The sequence below is a fragment of the Euwallacea fornicatus genome, chromosome 3 (assembly GCF_040115645.1).
Source record: "Euwallacea fornicatus isolate EFF26 chromosome 3, ASM4011564v1, whole genome shotgun sequence".
Classification (NCBI taxonomy): Eukaryota; Metazoa; Arthropoda; class Insecta; order Coleoptera; family Curculionidae; genus Euwallacea; species Euwallacea fornicatus.
This window is the reverse complement of record NC_089543.1, coordinates 2,207,856-2,229,966: the sequence shown is the minus strand read 5'-3', so window position 1 is coordinate 2,229,966 and position 22,111 is coordinate 2,207,856. Positions and strand designations below refer to the sequence as shown.

The 22,111-nt window shown below is 34.8% G+C and overlaps 1 protein-coding gene across 4 annotated transcripts in view; it reads left to right on the top strand.

Annotated features, from left to right (window-relative positions):
* The first annotated feature begins 8,377 nt into the window (after window positions 1-8,377).
* Window positions 8,378-22,111, top strand: part of LOC136350674 (protein eva-1) — a 129,462-nt gene continuing 115,728 nt past the window's right edge. For 3 of the 4 annotated variants that reach the window (XM_066302638.1, XM_066302637.1, XM_066302636.1), the window contains exon 1: window positions 8,378-8,616. In XM_066302638.1, coding sequence (XP_066158735.1) covers window positions 8,517-8,616 — 100 coding nt within the window. In that variant the 5' untranslated portion in view covers window positions 8,378-8,516. The remainder of the gene's footprint in view (window positions 8,617-22,111) is intronic. The other variant, XM_066302639.1, reaches the window with a different exon arrangement.

The following is a 22,111-nucleotide window of genomic DNA, read 5'->3' as shown; positions in this document are numbered from 1 at the left end:
GCGAGAAATTCTCAACATCTTTCGTTGGCCACAAACTACAATATTCCGAACAACTAGCGAAAGCTAGAAAGGAATACCATGAGTCAACTTACCGAAAAGCGGGCGACCACATAAACTAGCCCAGCTTTCGGCTAATACAATAGCAGAACGTGTTAATAATGATATCAAATAATCTACCCGAGGATTTGCTCGCACTTTCCACGTTTCCCATTCTAAAGTTTCGCGTTGTACCGCAAGGACATCCAAGATTAAATTTATCATTATTTATCATCTTATGGTTCCGACCATGGAGGATCTAAAGCAGGCGCGCTGGCAGGGCTGAGGATCGTTTGCCAGTTCTCAGACCGCCCGTAATGGTTGCGCTTGGTCTCCAATGATGCACCAGACGTGGTGGATCAATTCAAGTATCAGTCAGCGGGGTTCTTGCCGTTATGGGCTGGAACGTGAGGGGTGTCCGCCCATAAATGATTAATATGTACAGAATGGCCGTGTGAAAACGAGAGAATTTTTGAAAATATCTCGGACACGTAAAATTTGTTTTTTAGGGGGAAACATGTCAAACTAATTCTTGCTTCCCTTCCCGCGACCCCTTAAACTGGAGAGTGTTCATCCCCAAAATCTTAAATGGAAAAAGTATTCGAGTGACATATCATTTTGAAGATAGTTTAATGTACTTTATGACCCTCCGAGTTTCAAATCTCTGCTCTCAACAGAACTAAAATGTCGACATGCCAAAGATACGCAAATTCAATTATTTACGTTCAGTTATTTTATCTTATTATAGTACTTTTACTTTACTATAGTAAATTTTATTACGCTAAAAAAGAGAAAACTGGGTCGGTAGGTAACAAAAAGCGTCAAGCTGAGAAAGCGGTATTAAATGAGGCAAGTAAGGTGACGGTTTTGGGACGTGTTTTTCAAGACCTCCATCAAGTGCAAGAAAGTTAAAGGTGATATCTGGTGACAAAGGTGCGAACATTCAAGCGAGTTTAAAAAAATACAAATTTTATTCGTATAAAAAAATAATGAATAATTTAATTTTAATGCATGTTTCTCAGACAAATGGTCTTTCTTTTTGGATGGTACTGTGAATCAGCACAACTGCTGTCACTGGTCTGATGAGAATCTTGCAATTACTCACGAGGTTCATATATAATGTTAGCAAAAAAAAAATTTTTGGACGGAAATATTTGGTATACCGTCTGATAGGCCCATATTTTTTACCTGCCAATTTGACAAAGGAAATATATTTTGAATGACTGGAAATCGCCATTTATCCGGCATTAATAGAGATAATTGCAAACGACACACAAGACACACAAGAAAAGCCATTTGGTATTCCAGCAAGACCGTGCGGCACCTCATTATGCACTGAATGTTTGTCAGTGTTTAGGTCAAAAGTTTTCTGGCCAATCGATTGGAAGAACAGGCCCATGGAGTGCCCCCCGCGTTCCCCGCACGTAAGTCATCACATCTTTGGACCACTCACAGAAGCAGATCATTAACGAACGTAATTAAATCAATTCACAGATGCTTCAAAATGTTCGACTGAGGTTGCAACAAAATATTTTCCATTTTATGGAGGTCGGAGGTGGGCATTTCCAACATTTACTCAATTGACTCGTAGTCACTTTACTTTTATTCACAAAACGTAAAACATAATATCTATTGTTGATCTGAATATTTTTTGTACCGTTGTAAAATGAAACAGGTAAAGTAACTGAACGTAAATAACTCAATTTGCGTACCTTTAGGAAGCCTACGTCTTGGTTGTGTTGACAGCAGAGAGTTGAAACTCGAGAGTTATAAAAAACATTAAATTACCTTCAAAATGAGGTGTCACTCGACCCCCTTTTCCATTTAAAATTTTAGGAGTGAACACCCTCCCACTTAAGGGGTTGCAGATAGGGGAGTCCGAATTAGTCTAAAATGTTTCCCCTTCAAAAATAAATTTCACGTGTCCCAGCGTTTTTTCGTAAATTCTTTTAGCTGTTCAGAAGTGCGCGTGTTTCGTTTCCAAACGGCCACCCTGTCTAAGAGTTACTCCCGGAGAAAAGGCTCTCACTCAAACAAAAGTTAAATTTGTACTTTACAAATATTGGAAAAATCTTCTCTTTCATGTTTTTGGGAAGAACATATTTGAATTGCAAAGCATAATATTTCACCCTTTATCAAGGGATTGAACGCACACCCTAGAATACGTTTCAATAATAGATCTGCATATCTCACTTTTGTCGTCTCTTTGATGGTTTTCTCTGGTTCCCAATAACCAAATGTGTATGATTTTTCACCAGGTCTGTTTAGAGAACTCGAATCTTCAACTAAAAATACAACGATGAAAATATGTGGAAAAATTGGAAATTTCCGAAATTTCTCTCCATTGTGTCCCAGTTATCCCTCGTGATCGATTGTAAAAATCAGTATTACGATTTTAATGGTTGCATTCTGATGCATATTACACTTGAAAATTTAAATGTCATCCGTGAGATGGGAACATACATAGATTGTAAACGTAAGCCGATAAAGATTTTCTGGAAATATCCAAAATTTGGTGCAGTTGGAATGGAATGTATTGAGGATTTGGGCAACTTCATTCGGCATTCTCATAATCATGAGTTTTAAACAGCTTATTGGCGTAAAATACAGCAGGTGGAAATCAGGGTGTTTTTCGGTATATAGATGAATTAATCTCGTCAATGTGTAGTTCAATACTCGAATTTACTTAAGCTAGGTGTATAGAACCTGTTGAACGCAGGGCAATAAATTTAGGCAAAACACGCTGCCTAAGACCAAAACTTCTCCCTCTAATATAGTAATATCTTGTAAAGGTCTCTGATTTATAGTCTTCAAATTTTAGTACTAAACTTTGGTCATTACCTAAAACTAAGGACATATTGTGAGCTGCTTTGCTTAAAGACAGTATTGTCAGGCAGCTTTTTATAGGTCGTTTGAGTGTTTACATTAAAACTTTTAGAACGTTTACTGAAAATTTACCCCTTTTATAGAGGTGTTTGGTGCCATTTATATGTTCATAATGGTAAAGATTACGAGGAGAGGTATTCTGGTTTTAATTTAGGTCTACTGGTCAGAGTTGAACTTCGACGATTGTTTCGGTTTTTGAATACACTTAATTAAATTTTGGACCGTTTTCGCAAATTGTTTTCGAGTAGAGTGGTGCACCTTTGGACACGCCAAAATATATCACACAGATCTAATATCAAATGCATAAGTAAACAATAGAATGCATGCCCTCTCTTTGAATTGTTATCCGGCATAAATCTTTCACACTCACATGTTTCATGTCAAGCATATAAATCGTTTAGCTATATATTTTTGTGTTGCTAAATGGATTTTCGTGTTACCATCGAATCTCAATTGACAACGAAACGAAGCCTCCATTTAATTAATTTTCGACAATTTCATGGTGCAATCCTGCTCTCGACAAGTATGGTACTGCGGCATGTTTCTGATGCCTCAACAGAAGTAAATTGTGTTTTTGGTAATTGATTTAGATAACACAAAGAGCATTGTCAAATCCAGGCTTTTATAGCCCGGCGTGTGTTAAATTTTACTTCTGTTGCAATTTTATTGGAGGTGTTTTCACCTTCCTGCTACAGTTTTAGTTGGAAATGTATCCCAGTGCAATAGTGATTGTAGTAGGTTATTTAATTGCTAATGCCACTATAGTTTTGCCCGAATAAATGTATTTAACTAGGTTATACAAGGTGTTCTAAAAAGGTTTGTACAAAGTTCTACCACAGAGTTCTGAGACGAAAACATTACGATTTAACCCAATTTTTCTTAGTTCAAAAGTGAACGGTTTTTAAAAAACAAGCGGTCAAAGTGAAAATTAAAAAAGGGGAAAAATTATTACTTGGTTTATACCTTAACTCTATAATTATACTTGGTATACATACATACATATACAAGACAACGGATTAAAAAGAAAACTTAACGAACTCAACAGAAATGTCAAGACAAGACACTGATAGACCAATGCAAACAAGACAAGTAGCTCGAGACATGTCAAGATTTTTAAAAAATCACGAAAAATTGTACTGGCAAGAAATAAAAAACACACACACACATTTACAAATACATTTGTATACCTCTACTAGACTATGGACACATTCTCAGAGCAAACGCAACAAGAAAAACCAAACAATTTGTACAAACAACAGAACAAATTGCACTGAAACTGATGACGAACTCGCTACCCAACCCATCTAACAAGTTATTATATGAACGCACACACATGACAAAAATTACGGAGAGGCTAGAACCACTGCAGATCAAATAGAAGAAGAATAAAGAGAATTGGACCATACTGAACTCGTTATGCTTAACCAGACAAACAAGACGATCTAATTTCCTCTTCCCCTCCACTACGCTTTTAGAACATTTCCAAGAATAATAGTTTTTTTCGTTCTTTTTTTTTCACTTATTACCTGAATCATTGTTCATTTTCAACTGTAAAAAACATGTAAAGTATTAGTTTACGGGCAGAAAGGCCAATGAGGCCAATAGCTCTTTCTGTATTTAATATGGAATTAATGAGTATATATATATATATATATATATATTACTTGGTTGATAATTCTACTATCTATTCTACTAACCTGAACTAATCTAAACAAAATGTCATACAATTTTGTACAGACCTATTACAAATACCCTGTATATTTTCATGTGAGGTGTGTCACTTACTTGATGTACTGGAGGCAATTAACCATTCACCAAAAGGAGTTACGTAAAATTGATGAAAAAGTACACTTCAAAATTTTCTTTAGCAGACTTACAACCATTGCTTTAAATGTAAACAACCTGAACATTTTTTAATTTTTCGCATCCAGAGTCTTACAGACCTATATTGTTCAGAATATTTTTAATCAATGTCTGGATATTTTTTTCCAGTCAGCATTTACTTAATTGATATCTGATTTTTGGAATGTTTGAAACCACCTAATATACAGGGTTATTCAAGAGTCTAGCTAGAAATGGTATGGTGCTTTAAAAAGTGTCATGGAGGGTGCGCTTTATTATGGTTAATAGTGAGTTATAAAGTCGTTCAAATAGCGAAATAATTGAAATTTACAAGACTAATTCAAAGCATTTAAAATTTTTTTTTTAATTCGTGGCTGACCAGATACTGCATTAAAAACCAATTTTGTCAATTCCATTTAACAGAGTTAGTGAGGGGCTGTTAATGTAATTTTCACAAATTTACCATGCCACCCTGAATTTTTTAAAATCTGAAAACCAGTTTGGTTCATTTTAGCGTAATTTTGGACTAGCTAGTTAATTAACATTGAATTTGAAAAATGGGAAGTTTAAAATTTTTTTCAAAATTGAAAAAAATTTCAATTAACTCAGGAAATGCACTTAAAACTATCATTATTGCATCGACAGAAACCTACTATCCTCCCCTTCTTTCTCCTTCCCCCGTGTTCACCCCCTCTTTTTTTATTATTAATTATTTGTTTCATTTATTAAAGGCAGTTGAATAACTAGCCTAACGACATGGAAAATAAAGGAAGGAAACATATCGCCTTTCTGACGTTTTATTCCTGTTCCACCTGTCATACACACCGTAATGAAAAATAAAGAATTTCTATCTACAGTTTCCATATCCAGTTAAGGACAGACTCTGTTAACCCGATGCAATTATTTCTTTCAACTTTTGTATTTGTGTAATACTAAGAAATGGAATAAATTTATCTGAAAACATGGGCGGGACAGCTATATACAATCCCCTTTACAAAACATTGCGTGGAGAAGGAAAAGGAAACGGAGCATTCAACCCATTGTAATGTCATTATGACGCCCTTAACAGCGTGAAATATTTGTGGCTTACTTCTTACACCCTTATTTAGCCATATAACACCAGGCACGTTTGCATGCACATTCGCTACCCTGCTATGATCATAAACAAGCCCTTTCCTCAAACACAGCTCTTTTTCCCCTCGTAGCCAGGAATTTAACAAGTTGCTCTAAGTAAACGATGCTTAATAACGGCAATTAAAAATTAGCAGGTGCTGACTTGAGAAATTGTTTCCTGCTACTTTTTCTCAAAACTTTCCCGGTAATAATTAGTCCTTGTCGTCTCGTTTTTATGCAGCACGTTTGAAACTAATTCGACTGCTCGAAAGCACTGAATGAATTAATACGGTAGTGCAACTCTATGTGTAATTTTCCCCCAAATGATGCGAATTTCAGACTAGGAAAACTCATTATAGGTGTGCATACGGTTCCACGATCAAATCTCATTGTCTAAGTTCACCCCATGAAATTGAACATTTTATTTTTTATCCGGTCTGCCTCTTTCTATTACCTTGTCCCCTGTAATGAGATTTTACCTTTTCCACTGCCTTTGGAGAATACACTAAAATAGTTTCTTCTCCTTTTTTTTTCCAATAACGTGATTATCATTGCCAACCAATTTTTTTGTTACAAGAGTGTTTTACATCGCATCTGTCCCCTATCTGCAGCCCTGTCCGTTGCTGCCTCAATTCGACCATCCCATCGCAGAAAGATGGACGCTTTCCTCGCCCGTGTTCGCCCGCCTGTATTTGCCCCGATTCATCAGCTACCTTAAAACAATATTTAATTAAAATTTATTAAGATTTGAGTAATAAATTTTAGAAGCTCAGGCCTCTCATCGATTTTGTGCAGAACCCATTCTCAATACTGTCATAACTCGTTAAACGCATTTTTGTTTCTAAAGCTAATAAATCCGTTAAAATCGATTACTTTGTACCGCAATAGAGCAGTGTGAATAAATTAAATACACTCGATTCAGGGTGAATTTTAATTTTGTGGACCACAATTTAAAGCTCGTGGGTTTATAAAGAAGTGTCAGACACTACATGCTACTTATTAGAATAGCCGCCCTTTGTTTAAAGTAACCGCCCTTTAATTAGAGCAAGTTAAAACTATGACTCTTTTCTCGTGCCAGAACATTGGCAGTGAACTTTCTCAGTTTAACTGTAGCGCTCTGTGCAGCTAGGACTTCTGACGATTTCTCATTTCAGAGCTTATCATTCTCTGTAATCACAAATTCTATTTTGTCTCTTTTTGGGAAAACGTTACTGTTTGAATGAAACCGTTTTGTCCTGATACTCGTTTTGGATTGCGGCGATCCGTTCTGGAAGTTCCTTTCAAACTCCCTCAAGATTTCAAGCTTACACAAAGGGTCACTTGTCCCTTTTTGCTCCAAAAATGGAGGACGCATTTTTGGACGAAATACCTGTTAAAGTTAAATTAAGTGTTGTACCCGGAAATATGTTGATCTAGTGAGTTTCTGGGACGTCGAAGTTCCGGATTGTGGTACCGCACTATGGAAGCGATTTGTGGTTCCTCAATTTCGTGACGAATGAGTCATTTGTCCGTTTATACAGCCGAACGTAGAGCTTGGGTCGCTGCCAAATTATGCTCACTGGCAAAGCAAATCTTTGGAAGTGGTTGAACCGTTCAATCTTCTTTTAAAAAGAGGCTTCTCTTGTCTCAAAGTTGCATGATTTCGGAAATTCCGAACTTTGCCCCAATTGAATCGACTTCGGATCTTTTATGGTTACCAAGACACTCATCACTGAGCTCAAAAAACGAACTTGCATGTGCCAACCCAACTTTGATAAAGCTACCTCAAAATAAATGCGCTGCATAGCCAACATGGCTCTTTGGAGCCGTCTTCCAGATTTTGTCGTTTTTGGCTATAAGGAGCAGCAAAATTTCGGATTTCCATAAGCTGAGTGAAACGCGTAAGCAAATCAACCTTACCCAGAGGTTTATTAAGGTTGCTTCATCTTACAAACTGACTTGCGCAACATTACCTAAAGCTCGTTTTTCGGATATTCCCGGGTATTAGGATTTAACTGAAATGGGCGTAATTTACCAACAAATTTATCTGCCAATGCAGTTACTTTAATTACTCATATAAATGTAACGAAAATGTTGAATTATTTCAGCAATAATTCACCGTGCATGTGACTCTAATGGCTGGGACTGGGCATATATCGCGTTCAAACATTATGTACTTTAATTAATTATTATTATCACGTGAATCTAGGCGGAGGAAGGTCGGGCCGCTCGAATCTAAAAAATAACATCTGATCGGCCTTTATTTAGGTCAGAATTTTTTTTAATTTTTGCCCCACCGCGAGTAATCCCTCATTTCGGTGCTGATCCAAAAAGGTAAAAGAAACGGCGTTAATCTGCAGATAAATGCTTATTTTGATTCATGTTGGCGCTCTTTGAGGTAATTAAAACGAAAGAAGATAAGGTCGTGGCCCTTATCAGAGAAGGAAGAAGGGCATACGGTTGACTGTTAATTGCGCTGTGGTTCTGTAAAACAGGAACTAGTCAGGGCTGTCGTATCGTACGCTCTGCTCGGCAGGAATCAGACCAGACGGATTCGGGATCTCGTCGAGTGTGGTGTGGCCATTTTATACAGGGCGAAGCGAAGTTTCGAGGGCTACGCGCGCGTGAGTTGTCATGTGCAACGTCTTCGGGATATAACTATGCCCGTGTCAGTGTTTTTGCTTCTAGTTATCTCCTCTATGTATTTGGGATTTGGAAGTGAGGCACAAACCCAAGATTACCAGCGACTGGATATTTTCGGTATGATGTTGCTCTTAATCCCAATTTTTTGCTGCCCTTTACGTCGTAAGAAAACTTTTTGCACTAATTAGGCTCCGAGCCAAAGCTCCGCCGAAAAAACTGTTAACCTCGATAAATTACCGAACTTTTATTAGAAATAATTTCTTATTAAAATTTCATGTTAAGTTTAGCCGATATTGACGCGTGACAAGAAGATTAATAAGGGTGTTCTCTGCAGACGCGCTTGTACGTATTTTTAGGCCGAAAAGGTTCAATGGAACTATTAAAACATCAATCGATTTATGTTTATTTAGATCATCAAGCCTGATTGGCTTTTGTTATTGTGTTTGTTACATTCCCGGTACCAGAGACAGCAGCAATAATTGTTATTGCTCTAAATTGCCGTATAGGCGATTGTGATGATTAAAGACTAGATAATATATGGAGATTTCGCCTAGTCTTGGATATCCAGACATTTCGCTTTCAGGCTTGGGAAAGCATTCACAATGCGAGGCTTTGCAATGAAAAATCTCTCATCGATTTTTCTGAAAGATTCCTTCTCCTTCAATGGTGGAATTCCTTGGCCGTTGGTTCGGATACCAGAAGAGGAGAAATATCAAAATAATGTAGACCCATTAAAAATATCCTGTAAATATCGGCGAGATATTTAAAGTTAAGTTTTAATTGAAAGTTCAAATTAAATACCAACCGCTAACTCGTTCCGCAATAGTTCCCTTTAGAGCAAGACTACGACTTCTCCAATTACAACTGCACAAATGGCTAGGTGTTTTCAGTTACACGTGTTCATACTATATAGTGCGTCCGAAATTGAAGATGGATGATGTGCTGGAATCTTGGAAGCGCAAGAGTTTAAACAAATTCTATTAAATGAAAATCGCTTTAAGCAATCTTGTTGGTAACGTGGTTGGTAACGTTGGTAAGCGGAATTCGATTCTAATTAGGCATTTTTTGAAAGATTTTGAACAGGCAAAATGATACATTTTCAAATATCCATATTTCTATTTTGAAAAAAAGATTATTAAAATCTTTAAAAGTCGTTTTTAAGCAGCGTTTTAGCTTTATGAAGTCATTACTTTTCCAGCATCAGGTCTCGTTGATTACTCTAAATGTTGTTTATATCTTTCGAATTGTGAAGTTTCATTTCGTTAGTCACAAGTGACCATGCTAGCAGATGTTAACTTAATGCGTTGGTTATTTAGGTTTACGGAATATTCATATGAAAAGAAAATATTGTGAGCATCCTATTTGCCTTTAAAATGTATCTCCTTTTTTTCATGTTAAAAAATGGGTTTTTATCATATTCAGAGGCCGAAAATGCAAATCTGTAGATCATATTGCAGTAAAAGAACAAATATGATCAATACACAGTCCTAAATGAATCTTTGTCGAATTTCAACGGCAAATAGAGATAGTACTAAAATGAACTTAAAAATGGATCTTATCACATTTAGATCACGAACAAACGTGACCTTATCTCAGTTAATCTGCGATAACAGTATGGAAAATTCTTTAAAATTTCTTCATCAAGTTTATTTGAGTTACTTCGAAATAACGGGAATAACAGCAATGTGAACTTTGAAAGAATCACCTAATATTTCGAGGATCCTAATCCAGGGGATTGGAATACTACGAACTGATTTATTTATACGAGGTGTGAATTTGAAAACTTCTCACCCTTCTCGAAACGGGATAGATTTTTTTTTAATCGCCGGAACACGTCGATATTGTTATCGAGGGGGAACAATTTTTATATAAAATTTACTGCGCCCCATTCAACCTTCTAGCCCGCAGAGCTTATTTAAAATATAATCTTAAATATATATAAAAATATGATCTTAATGGTAAAGGGCGTTAACTAATATATCATTTTAAAGAGGTGTTCATTCTCTACATTTTGATACCTCATTTCTTAGATTCGACTGTTACGTCTTTGGTCATTTTAAAATCATTTTTCATATTAGTGTCTTGATAGCATTGAAACGAAGACTGTTTATTCAAACTTTTTTTATGGTTAGGAAATTGTAGGAATAAATCAATTACTAATCTATTGACTTAGTATTTTTCGAGACAACTATGAAAAGAAAAGATGCATTAATCACTGAAGTAAATGTTTATCAATCTAATAAAGTTCCAGAGCCTTCGAAAAGAAATATCTACATACATGTGTAAAATATGAAGTTTATAATTTTAAACTCTTGTTTGCAATGTTTCGATAAATTTTTATATAACCTTGTATAGACAATATTATTTAAAATCTGTGGTACCAGTTGAAATTAATAGGTATTCAAATCAATTAAAATTCAGTATGTTAATTCGTGTGTTATTACGAGTAATTGTAAAAATGGTATTTGCAATTCAGCACAGAATTGAAAGTCTGTTGATTTATGAGGACCAAGGAAGAGGCGCATAACGAACGGCACAAGCTCTCAATGCTAGAAATTCTGATTCTAATGTGAGTACGTTTGGAACTTACCACACAATTGAGACCTAAAGCACAAAAACAAACAATATTAATTCCTGAAAAAGTTTTAAAAATCTTTGAAACAGTTGCAAATTAATTTCGACTTTAACCAGAGGCGTACCCAGATTCAACTTGAAAAAAAAAAGAAATTAGTATTAATTCCTGTGAAAAAGGGTTCGAAACAATTTGTCTTTCGCGTTAATTTTGACTTGACGCAGAGGTGTGCACAGTGGGAACCTGAAACAGAAAAGAAATCAGTATTAATTCCTGTGAAAAAAGGTTCGAAACAATTTGACTTTCGTGTTAAATTCTACTCTAAACAGAGGCGCAGTTCCAACCTGAAATACAAAGGAACAAAATATTAATTGCTGAGAAAAAATCTTTGAAACATTTTGAGTTTTAAATTAGTTTCGGCTCGAAGCAAAGGCGTGTACAGTTAAAATCTGAAATAAAAGAGAATCAAATTTAATTCCAGAACAGAATTAAATATTAATTTCTGAGGAAAAATCTTCGCAACTGTTCAAGATATGATATCATTCTTCTGCCATGTCCAAACATGCTCCTAAGTAGCTTCCCGAAGAGCCACAATTGTAATTTGATGGCTCTCATTAACCTGACAAAACTTTATTGTGAATCACCATGGAAACCAATTAGAACTCGTCCCTTGTCATCAAGACCGTGAACCAGAATCATGTCAGCAACATCCACTTTCACTCACTAAGTCATGGATATACTAATGGCGTATCTCAAGGGTCTTTTGAACAAAAGAAAACGCGATTATCCCGATTTTTAATGGAGCACACATTACGAACCTCTTGTTCATCGTCAGGCTAACGTTTAAGTGAATCATCTATAAAGTCACATCGGTACAAAAACATGCAAAAATTTACTCCCTGCATTTTATAAAGGTACAATTGATCGGTTTTGGGAACGATTCACGATAGAAAGTAATATGCGATGTTTCCAGATTTAGTGAAATGGGGGAAAAGTTGCAAATTCAAGGCAGCAGTTTCATTATGTAAACATACCCCGACAGAATAAAAAATACATTTCCTATTGTAGCGAACGTCATCGAAAAAGAGGTAGAAGGTTTCGCCAAAACAATACTAATTTAGTATTTCATACGTCATGTTAACAATTGATATACAGTTAGGTGCAGAACTGAGTCAATACTTAGAAAATTCGTATTAATGGTGGCATAAACAAAATATCTAACAAGTATTCAAAGGAAGGCTTTTATTTTCATAAAGTACATTAACATTAACATTAAAACCTTACAAAACATTTGCCGAAAATAAATGGGGTACATCGAATAATCCTAAATAACATTGGTTCAGTTTTGCTCCACTAATATTAACATTGAACACTTTGGTCGACATTGACACTAATATTTGGTCCAGAGACCTTTAGCTTTTTTAACAGCTAGTAGACGTCTTGGCATGATTTGTGTTAGTGTTTCACAGAAATCAGGTGGAATTTGGTCTTCTTCTATTCTACTTCTTCTATTCTCTCCCATAAAACTTTAAGTGAAGATGGTGGCGAATCGTAGTCGTTGACCAGATGATATTTCACGTAAGCCCATAGATTCTCAATGGGATTTAGGTCGGGACTTTGTGCCGGCCACTGCAAAACCTGAAATTTTTGGGTACCCAACCATTCCTTCACAGATTTTGCGGTATGCTTGGGGTCGTTGTCTTGTTGGAAAATTACTTTGCTAGTGGGATAAGGCATATTATTAACAGTATCTATTAGGTGATCATTTAAAATGGCTTTATAAATGTGCTGGTTCATTATCCCATCTATTTTCTTCAATGGTCCAACCCCATATCCCGACATACAGCTCCAAGCTTTAATATTTCCTCCCCCATGTTTCACCGTCAGAATGAAATCTTTTAGTTTCATGGATTCTCCCTCTCGTTTCCAGCTTCAATGTCGACCATCTGTTGCATATCTGTTAACTTTAGTTTCATCAGACCAAATAATCTTCATCCAATCCTTCTCGGTCCATGCCTCATATCTTTTTACAAAATCTAGTCGTGCCCTAATATTCTTCTTAGAAAGTAGGGGTTTCTTCTTTTTCTCCACAGCAACAAATTTGGACTGATGTAAAGCTCGTTGGACTGTCCATTTGCTCATCGATTTCCCAGTATCCCCTCGCAGCAAGACGGCTGCTTTGGAGGCCGAAGAGGCTTCACCACTGCCCAAATATTTAATTACTCTTCTAGTATCTTGCGCAGACATCTTTTTTGGTTGGCCACCTTTATTTATTTTTAAGGAAATTTTGCACTTATTTTTTACCCTTTGTACTGTGGATTGACTTATATTTAATTGAAATGCGATTTCCCGTGTGTATCTTCCATCAATCAGTGATTTTTCAATTAATTTTCTTTGAAACTTTGAAATCGGCTTCATTGTTTAAAGATTTTGAATTATGATGTTTATTAACGGAGGATATGCGATTAAATTCCACCTGATTTCTGTGAAACACTAACAAAAATCATGCCAAGACGTCTACTAGCTGTTAAAAAAGCTAAAGGTCTCTGGACCAAATATTAGTGTCAATGTCGACCAAAGTGTTCAATGTTAATATTAGTGGAGCAAAACTGAACCAATGTTATTTAGGATTATTCGATGTACCCCATTTATTTTCGGCAAATATTTTGTAAGGTTTTAATGTTAATGTTAATGTACTTTTTGAAAATAAAAGCCTTCCTTTGAATACTTGTTAGAGATTTTGTTTATGCCACCATTAATACGAATTTTCTAAGTATTGACTCAGTTCTGCACCTAACTGTACATGTATAATAACGATAAAGCCACTATCATCCTTAACATTTTGTCTCAATCTGTTAAAATTTAACAATTTGAAGAGATGAATGATATATGTGATTTAATAAATTTCATTCTCTTATAAACAATAGCCATAAGCATCGTGTCGTAAGCCTGCAAGGACAACGTTTTCTTGATCGTCCGGAATTCGTAATTTTTATTAACGACCATTTGCGGACAATGTGCAGGACACTTTAAAAAAAATCATGAAAACCATTAAATTGCCTCCGGAAAAGCTAAGATTGACAAATAATTTCTGCTGAAACCAGAGGCGCAACACAGTTGAGGCTTGAAATGCACGAACACGGGATTTAATTTCCTAAATTATAATTAAAAATGTTGAACCTATGTTGACCGTGGATACCACTATTGAGGTTGTTGAACGGTGAACAGACATTTTGCGTACTCTCCTTTTTTTTAGCACGAAAATATCGCAAAAATAATAGACCAAAATGATACTGTATCTCGTAAACTAAGAAAGATATTGCCAAACAATTTTTTTTCCGAATAAAGTTGATAATTAGATTATTCTTTATTTCGAATATCTGGTTTGTCGTGCTACTATTCGACTGAATCATCTAAAAATCGATATATTTTGCAAAGGTACGAGTTATAGGATGAACGACAACAGCGATACGATTGCCTTCCAATGTTCAAAATAACTTTACACCTTTTTTTTGCGAGTGTACATATCATCGGTCTTCCATTAAAACGATGCACGAATCACAATAATATACAGCGTGTATATGCTTGAGGAACCAGACATGAACAGTGACTAAAATCATTTAGATTGGACACCAACAGAGAAACAATAATTGAGCGGGGTTAAATTAGGTACACCCATCACTTACCGCAAACAAACCTTCTGAAATTATAATCCGTCTGGGAATCCTGTCAGCAAAAACTGTCATTCCGCAGCTAATGAGAAGAGAGATTTTAATTAAATACAATACAACTCGCTTAATACGAACACTCAAGGGACAGGCAAATTTGTTCGCTATAAACGATCACCCGTTGTATCGAGTCCATTGTATTTCTAAATGTACACTCACCCGCCAAAGTCATGGTACAGCACGTTACTGCATCAAAAATTCCTAATATTTTCCATATGTGAAATCAAAACTTCAATTTATTTACATAAAAGTAATGTGCAATGTGTCTATACCAATAGCAATATTATAAATATTTACAAAATCTCAAACTTATTCTGATAAAAATCAAATGTCATTTTCTAACAATAAATGGATTCCACAAAAGTCTTGGTACAGGTAAAATATTTGAATTTTTATTAAAAAAAAAATAAGAATGCATTTGTTTATTTCTTTGCAGAAATACGACAAATAGTCAGTATCATTTATGTTATAGTTAAAAGTTAAAAATATGGGTAGAACCGAGCTCAGTCAGGGTGAAAGAAAAATTGTTATTCGTTTAAGTAAAGAAGGAAAATCTTACAGTGAAATTTCAAAAATTGTGAAAGGGAGTCGCTCTACTATTCAAAAAATAGTGAATCGTTTCAAATATCACAATAGAATTAATAACAAACCAAGAACTGGGCGCCCAAAAAAATTAACGGAACGTGAAACAAGATACATTCTTAATGAAATCAAGAAGGACCCGAAGAAAAGCTCGTCGATGTTGGCTTCTGAACTAAGGGAACATTATGGAACTGTTGTTCACGAAGAAACAGTTCGCCGAACGCTTCATAAAAGAGAGTATAAAGGCTGTAGTGCGCGAAAAAGACCTTATGTAAGTGCCGTAAATAGAAAGAAGCGCGTTGAATTTGCCGAAAAATACAGAGCGATCGAAAGCGAATTTTGGAAAAAAGTTATTTAGTCAGACGAGAGTAAATTTAATCTTTTTGGACCAGACGGACGAAGAAAAGTGTGGAGAAAACCAGGGGAAGCTTTTAATCCAAAAAATACAATTCCAACCGTAAAGCATGGAGGAGGTGGACTAGTGGTCTGGGGTCGTATGTCATCTTTTGGTGTAGGCAATTTAGTAATAATTGATGAGATCATGAACCAACAAGTATACCTGAACGTATTAAAGGCAAATTTGAAACAAAGTGCGAAAATATTGGGGTTGGCAGAACATTTTTACTTCCAGCAAGATAACGACCCTAAATATAAGTCTTATACGGTACGCCAGTGGTTGATATACAATACTCCGCATCTACTAGGAACACCTCAACAAAGTCCCGACCTTAACCCAATTGAACAGTTATGGGACCATTTGGAAAAACAAATTAGAAAACATATAATTCATAATAAAGAAGATTTAAAAAGGGTTATCTTGGAAGAATGGTCGCAAATATCCAATGAGGTTACGGGAAAGTTGGTTCGATCAATGCCAAATCGTTTGGTGGAAGTCCTTAAACAAAAAGGGTACTCCAATCGGTATTTTTTTTTCTTTTTTTACGAATAATAGCGAGTGTTTTGCCTGTACCAAGACTTTTGTGGAATTCATTTATTGTTAGAAAATGACATTTGATTTTTATCACAATAAGTTTGAGTTTTTGTGAAAAATTTATAATATTGCTATTGGTATAGACACATTTCACATTACTTCTATGTGAATAAATTGAAGTTTTGATTTCACATACGGAAAATATTTGGACTTTTTAATGCAGTAAACTATTCCATCATGACTTTTGTGGGTGAGTGTATACTTCTATGTATGGAGATATACAGTTAGTACCAAAAATATTGGGACGGAGGATAAACATTTATAAAGTCAAATATTTCTCCATTAAAAAGTTATAAATAAACTGAGATTTTTTTATAATATTACATTAAATCACCAATATCAAAGAATTATAGTAGAAACTTCGAAATATTTGACAACAAAAATATACAATAAACAAATATTCAAAATGGTAACATTTCAATGATCTAAACATATTATGACGATTTAGTTCTTATACTTCTATCGGAAACAGATATTTTTAATAATTAGTATGGTCACTTTTTTACTCAAAAACACTTTAACCGTTTTGGTACTGAAAAAATAATTATTTGTAGAAAATCTGTTCACTTTATTCAATTTCTTTTGCAATGCTTGCTTTGAAGTGTCTTTATTAGCAATTTGATGACTTCTAATTTGCGTCTCAAGAAAATACCATACATTCTTAATGGGGTTAAGGTCCGGAGACTATGTTTTGGGTCGTTATCTTGATAGAATTTGAACGTGTTTAAAATCTTCATATTTGCGACACCATATCTGAGATTTTATTTTAAAAGATTGAGATAGTACATTTTGTCCATTGTTTCTTCTATGAATACCAATTTTTCAACTCCCGCACTTGATGTGCATCTCCAAAACATAACAGGCCCTCCACCATGCTTGACAGATGGACGAAAATTCTCCGTTTTCAACGCTTCATTTGCCTCTCTCCATCCCCTAGAAGGCCCATCAGAGTCGAAGTTTATATAAATTTGAACTCATGACAGAAAATTACATCTGACCAGTAGTCATTTTCTTTTAAGATATAGCTAGACGCAAATTCCAGTCCTATTTTGTTATTTTTTTCATACAGCCATGGGTTTTTTCGTACTATTCTAACTACGTGAACGGGATGCATCGACGTATTTTTTACAGACACCTTTTTCTGTGTAGTGGTCTAATAAAACTTTGAGTTTTGGAGTGCTCATTTTTGGATATTTTTCAATTTTTCGCATAATAAAACTTTAGTCTCTTCAATTCAAAAGTTTTGAACGGCCAGTTTGTGAAATAAAGTCCAGTCTATCTTAATTAATATATCGTAAAATATTTTCAACTGTACTCTTACTAAGTTTTAATTTGAAAGCAATTTTACTATAGAAACAGCCTTTTTCATAATGATACACCACTAATTGTCTTAAATCGAAACTTGTGTTTTTACCGCACTCCATAATGTAATTAATTTGAAAACTAAATATCACTATTTAGCATAGCACGAACAAAATGAAACAAGTTTCTATTTATTAAAATCACATTGTTGATGTCATTAGCTTTATGAGTAATTCTAAGCGTATGTAACGGAAACATCCCATTATTTTTGGATCATTGAAACGTTATCAGTTTGATTGTGATAAATGGTAATTTTTTTTACGGAATTTTTATGATATACCACAATAATCTGAGAATTCAATACAAAATTTAGTTCTTTTTTTCCAATACAGAAAATAATACTTCACGTAAGTTATAAAATTGCAAATAATGCCTTACTTAACTCAATTTCATAAAATCCAAATTTTAATGATGATTGGATACGGCGATAGAGTGCGAACACAAAATGAGTTTGTTCGATTACTTAGAAAAAAGTATTCTGATTTGACGCCCATTAATCAAGGGACCATAAGTAAAATAGAAAAAATAAATTAAAATTACGATTATGGGAGAAATACCGCAAGAAACAGAGCACAAAAAATTGATGACGGTATAAAAATTAATGCATTCTTGGCATTAGAAGAACACTCAATTGCATGAGCTCGGCAGATAGCTCGTGGAAATTTAGTCAGTAATACAAACGTTTTGAAAATACTGGAAGAAGCAAATATTTGGCCTTATAAAATACAAATATATTAAGAATTGCTTGAGAATGATGGAGATCGACGAACTGAATTTTGCGAAAGGATTATGAATGCTGTTTAGCAATTAGAAATATCTATGAAATTGATTTTGCTGACTGAAGGGGCCACTTTTACATTAAATGGACATGTCAATGAACAAAATTGTCGATATTGGTCTTCAGAAAATCCTCATTGGATAAGAGAAGGTCACGCGCAATACCTTGCAAAAACAAATGTTTGGGCGGATATCATGGAGAACCGAATAATAGGACCAATATTTTTCGATGAAAATTTAAATGGCTAACGATATTTAGAATTTCTCGGAGACGAACTAGTTTCTACATAATCTAATTTGTTTCCTAGTGAAATAAACCCAGAGATGCCGAAGAAATGAATTTGGTTACAACAATATATGAAGCAGCACCACACTTTGGTCTGAATGTTGGCTTATACCTAATCGATGGATAGGAAGAAGAGTCTCAATAGAATGATCGCCGAGATATCCCGATTTTGCTCCTCTCGATTTCTTTTTATGGGCATACCTGAAATCGGAAGTTTACAATATGACATCATATGATATTGACGAACTCAAATAACGTATGAGACAAGCAATAAGGCAAATCACTCCAAATACTTTTAAAAATCTGAGAGATGAGTTTTATCACCGTCTAGAGCTGTGCCAAAAAGTCGTCGGTGAACATTTCGAACAATTGCTAAATTAAAGGAAATAATAATTTGATCGTGTAAAATTTTGTTTATTTTTATTATTATTTTTCTTTATAATGAAAAATAATATGTTAGATAAAGTCAAGTTGAAGAAATTTTTAAAATGATTTATCACATGAACTCCCTTTTAACCCCCATTTAAACTTTAAGGGCAATTGTCACTCTAGTTAAGGGGATGACATTTCATGATATCTGAATTCTGCCAAAAAGTGTATCGGGTAAAATAAAAATTGACGTGTTTAAGCAATTTTATTAAAAATCAAATGTCATGTAGATACCGAATTCATTCTATTTAAAGTTGCCACACTATATATGTATATATTTGTTTATATTAAACTGAGCACATTTTGAATAATATTAGTAATTGGAATTAATTCGTAGCGTTTTACAAGAGATAGTAAAGTATTTTGTTGTTATCTACAACAATATAGTTATCGTGAAACAGCGGTCATTTGAGGTCATTTGCTTTGCATATCCACTTTTTGAATAATAAATAGCGACATTTTGTAATTTATTGAATATGTCACAATTTGTGCCGAATAAAGAGTTTTTGCGGGAAATTTTACTTCATTACTTTAATATGAACAAAAGTGCTGCTGAAGCTAATCGTATTTTAGTGGAAGTATATGATAAACATGCTCTAGCTGAACAAACGTGTCGGAAGTGGTTTGCACGTTTTAAAGCTGGTGATTTCGACTTGGTTGACAAGGAGCGACCTGGTCAGCCAAAAAAATTTGAAGATAATGCTTTGGAGACATTGCTCAACGAAGACCCATGTCAAACACTTCAAGAATTGTCTACATCATTGGGAGTTAACTTATCAACGGTAGGAAAACGTCTTAAAACTTTGGGTATGATCCAAAAGGAAGAACATTGTGTTCCATATGAACTGAAACCAAGGGACATTGAGAGGCGTTTTTTGACGTGTGAACTGCTGCTTCAACGGGAAAAAAGAAAAGGTTTTTTGCATCGGATTGTCACTGGTGATGAAAAATGGATCCATTACGACAATCCGAAGCGCAGAAAGTCATGGGTTAAGCCCGGTCAACCGTCAACATCAGTGGCAAAGCCGAATATCCATGGGTCTAAGCTTCTGCTCTGTATTTGGTGGGATCAGAGGGGTGTGATTTATTATGAACTGTTGAAACCGAATGGAACCATAACTGGAGACCGCTACCGACTACAACTGATGCGATTGAGCCGTGCATTGAAAGAAAAACGGTCGGAATACTCCAAAAGACACGACAAAGTCATTTTGCTGCACGACAATGCTCGTCCGCACGTTGCAAAACCGGTACAAACATACCTGGAAAGACTTAAATGGGAAATCCTCCCTCACCCGCCGTATTCCCCAGATGTTGCTCCATCTGATTATTATTTGTTTTGTTTGATGGCTCATAGTCTGTCTGAGCAGAAGTTCACTTCTTACGAAGATTGTCAAAAATGGGTCGATTCATGGATTGCATCTAAAGACAACGCGTTCTTCCGACGCGGTATTCATGTCCTGCCCGAAAGATGGTCAAAAGTAGTAGAAAGCGATGGACAATACTTTAATTAATGTATTTTTTTATTTTCATTTAAAATGAATACATTTTTTTCTTAAAAAAAACGCTACGAATTAATTCCAACTCCTAATATTTTCTTGGTATATGCATTGAAATGATAGATCACATTTAACCTTCAAATAAAATATTAACGAAAAATGTTAGATATGGTGAGTAAACATTAATGTATAAAAAAACAATTAATTTCTGTTTAAACAATGTTTTGAAACTTAAACACATTTGGTGCTAACGTCGTTAAAACTAACAAATCGATTTACTTTATCGACTAAATCCCATGCAATCTAAGCTATGGGCACTGTAGTAAGGTCTTCCTGATCATCAAATACATCAGTTTCATCACCTTCTTCGGCTCCGCCTCCTGTTGAAACGATTATTAAATCGAAAGGGACATCAGCAACCACTAAGTCATCATCTGCCGACAAAAATTCATTTAAATCATCATTTGCAAACAATGCTACTGGGTTCTGCGGTCTCCATTCCTCCATGTTTGAGCTATTTCTCCATTCTCGTAGTTTTTGTAACTTTGTCCATTCAACAAGTGACAATTCGTCTTAATCAACTTCATCGCATAATAAACGTGAATGTGGAAAACAATTTAAAATTGTTGTGCTATCTACTTGCCGCCAGGCATATACCAACATCGTTATTGCATCTAGATGTGTAACTTTTAGCAGTACATTGTCATCTGTGGCATGAACCTAATTTTACAAGAAGTTTTTGTCTATAATAAACTTTTTAACACTATATAATTCTTTGATCTATTCATCGAAGTGTGGTTGTTACATTCGGTGGTAGGAACACCAATTCAATATCCCATAATGTCAAAAACTTTGATTAAGCAGGAAAATTATCTATAGCAAAATTTGTCTATTAGTGTTATACAGGGCGTTTAAAAAAGGCGCGGCAATATTTAACTGGTTAATTTTACAGATCACTTTATGAAAAAAAGTTTCTACAAACATAGGACCGCAAATGTATTGTTTCCAAGATATAGGGTGTTAAATGTTTTTTTTTTAATAATTTTTTTTAGTAATTTAATTTTAAATAATAATTTTGTAAGAAAGAAACTTTTTAAAAATCATCAAAGCACGAAATAATAAATAGAACCTTTGAATTTTTTGATAATGCTTTTGTATTATAAATGTACAAGCAATAAAATGTTTTTTATTTTTTGTCTCGTAAACGAAGCAAGATACGAGGAAAATTCAAGAGACAAAAAAGTTGTATTTTTAGTTGCTTCAACTTCAATTTTGTTGCTTTTTCTTTTAATATGTTCCTGGTAATGGGAACGTTTTCACTTCTTTTTATAGAAAGCCATGCTAGTAAGCCTTTGTCTACATTTGGGTGTTTTAATTCGCGTTAAC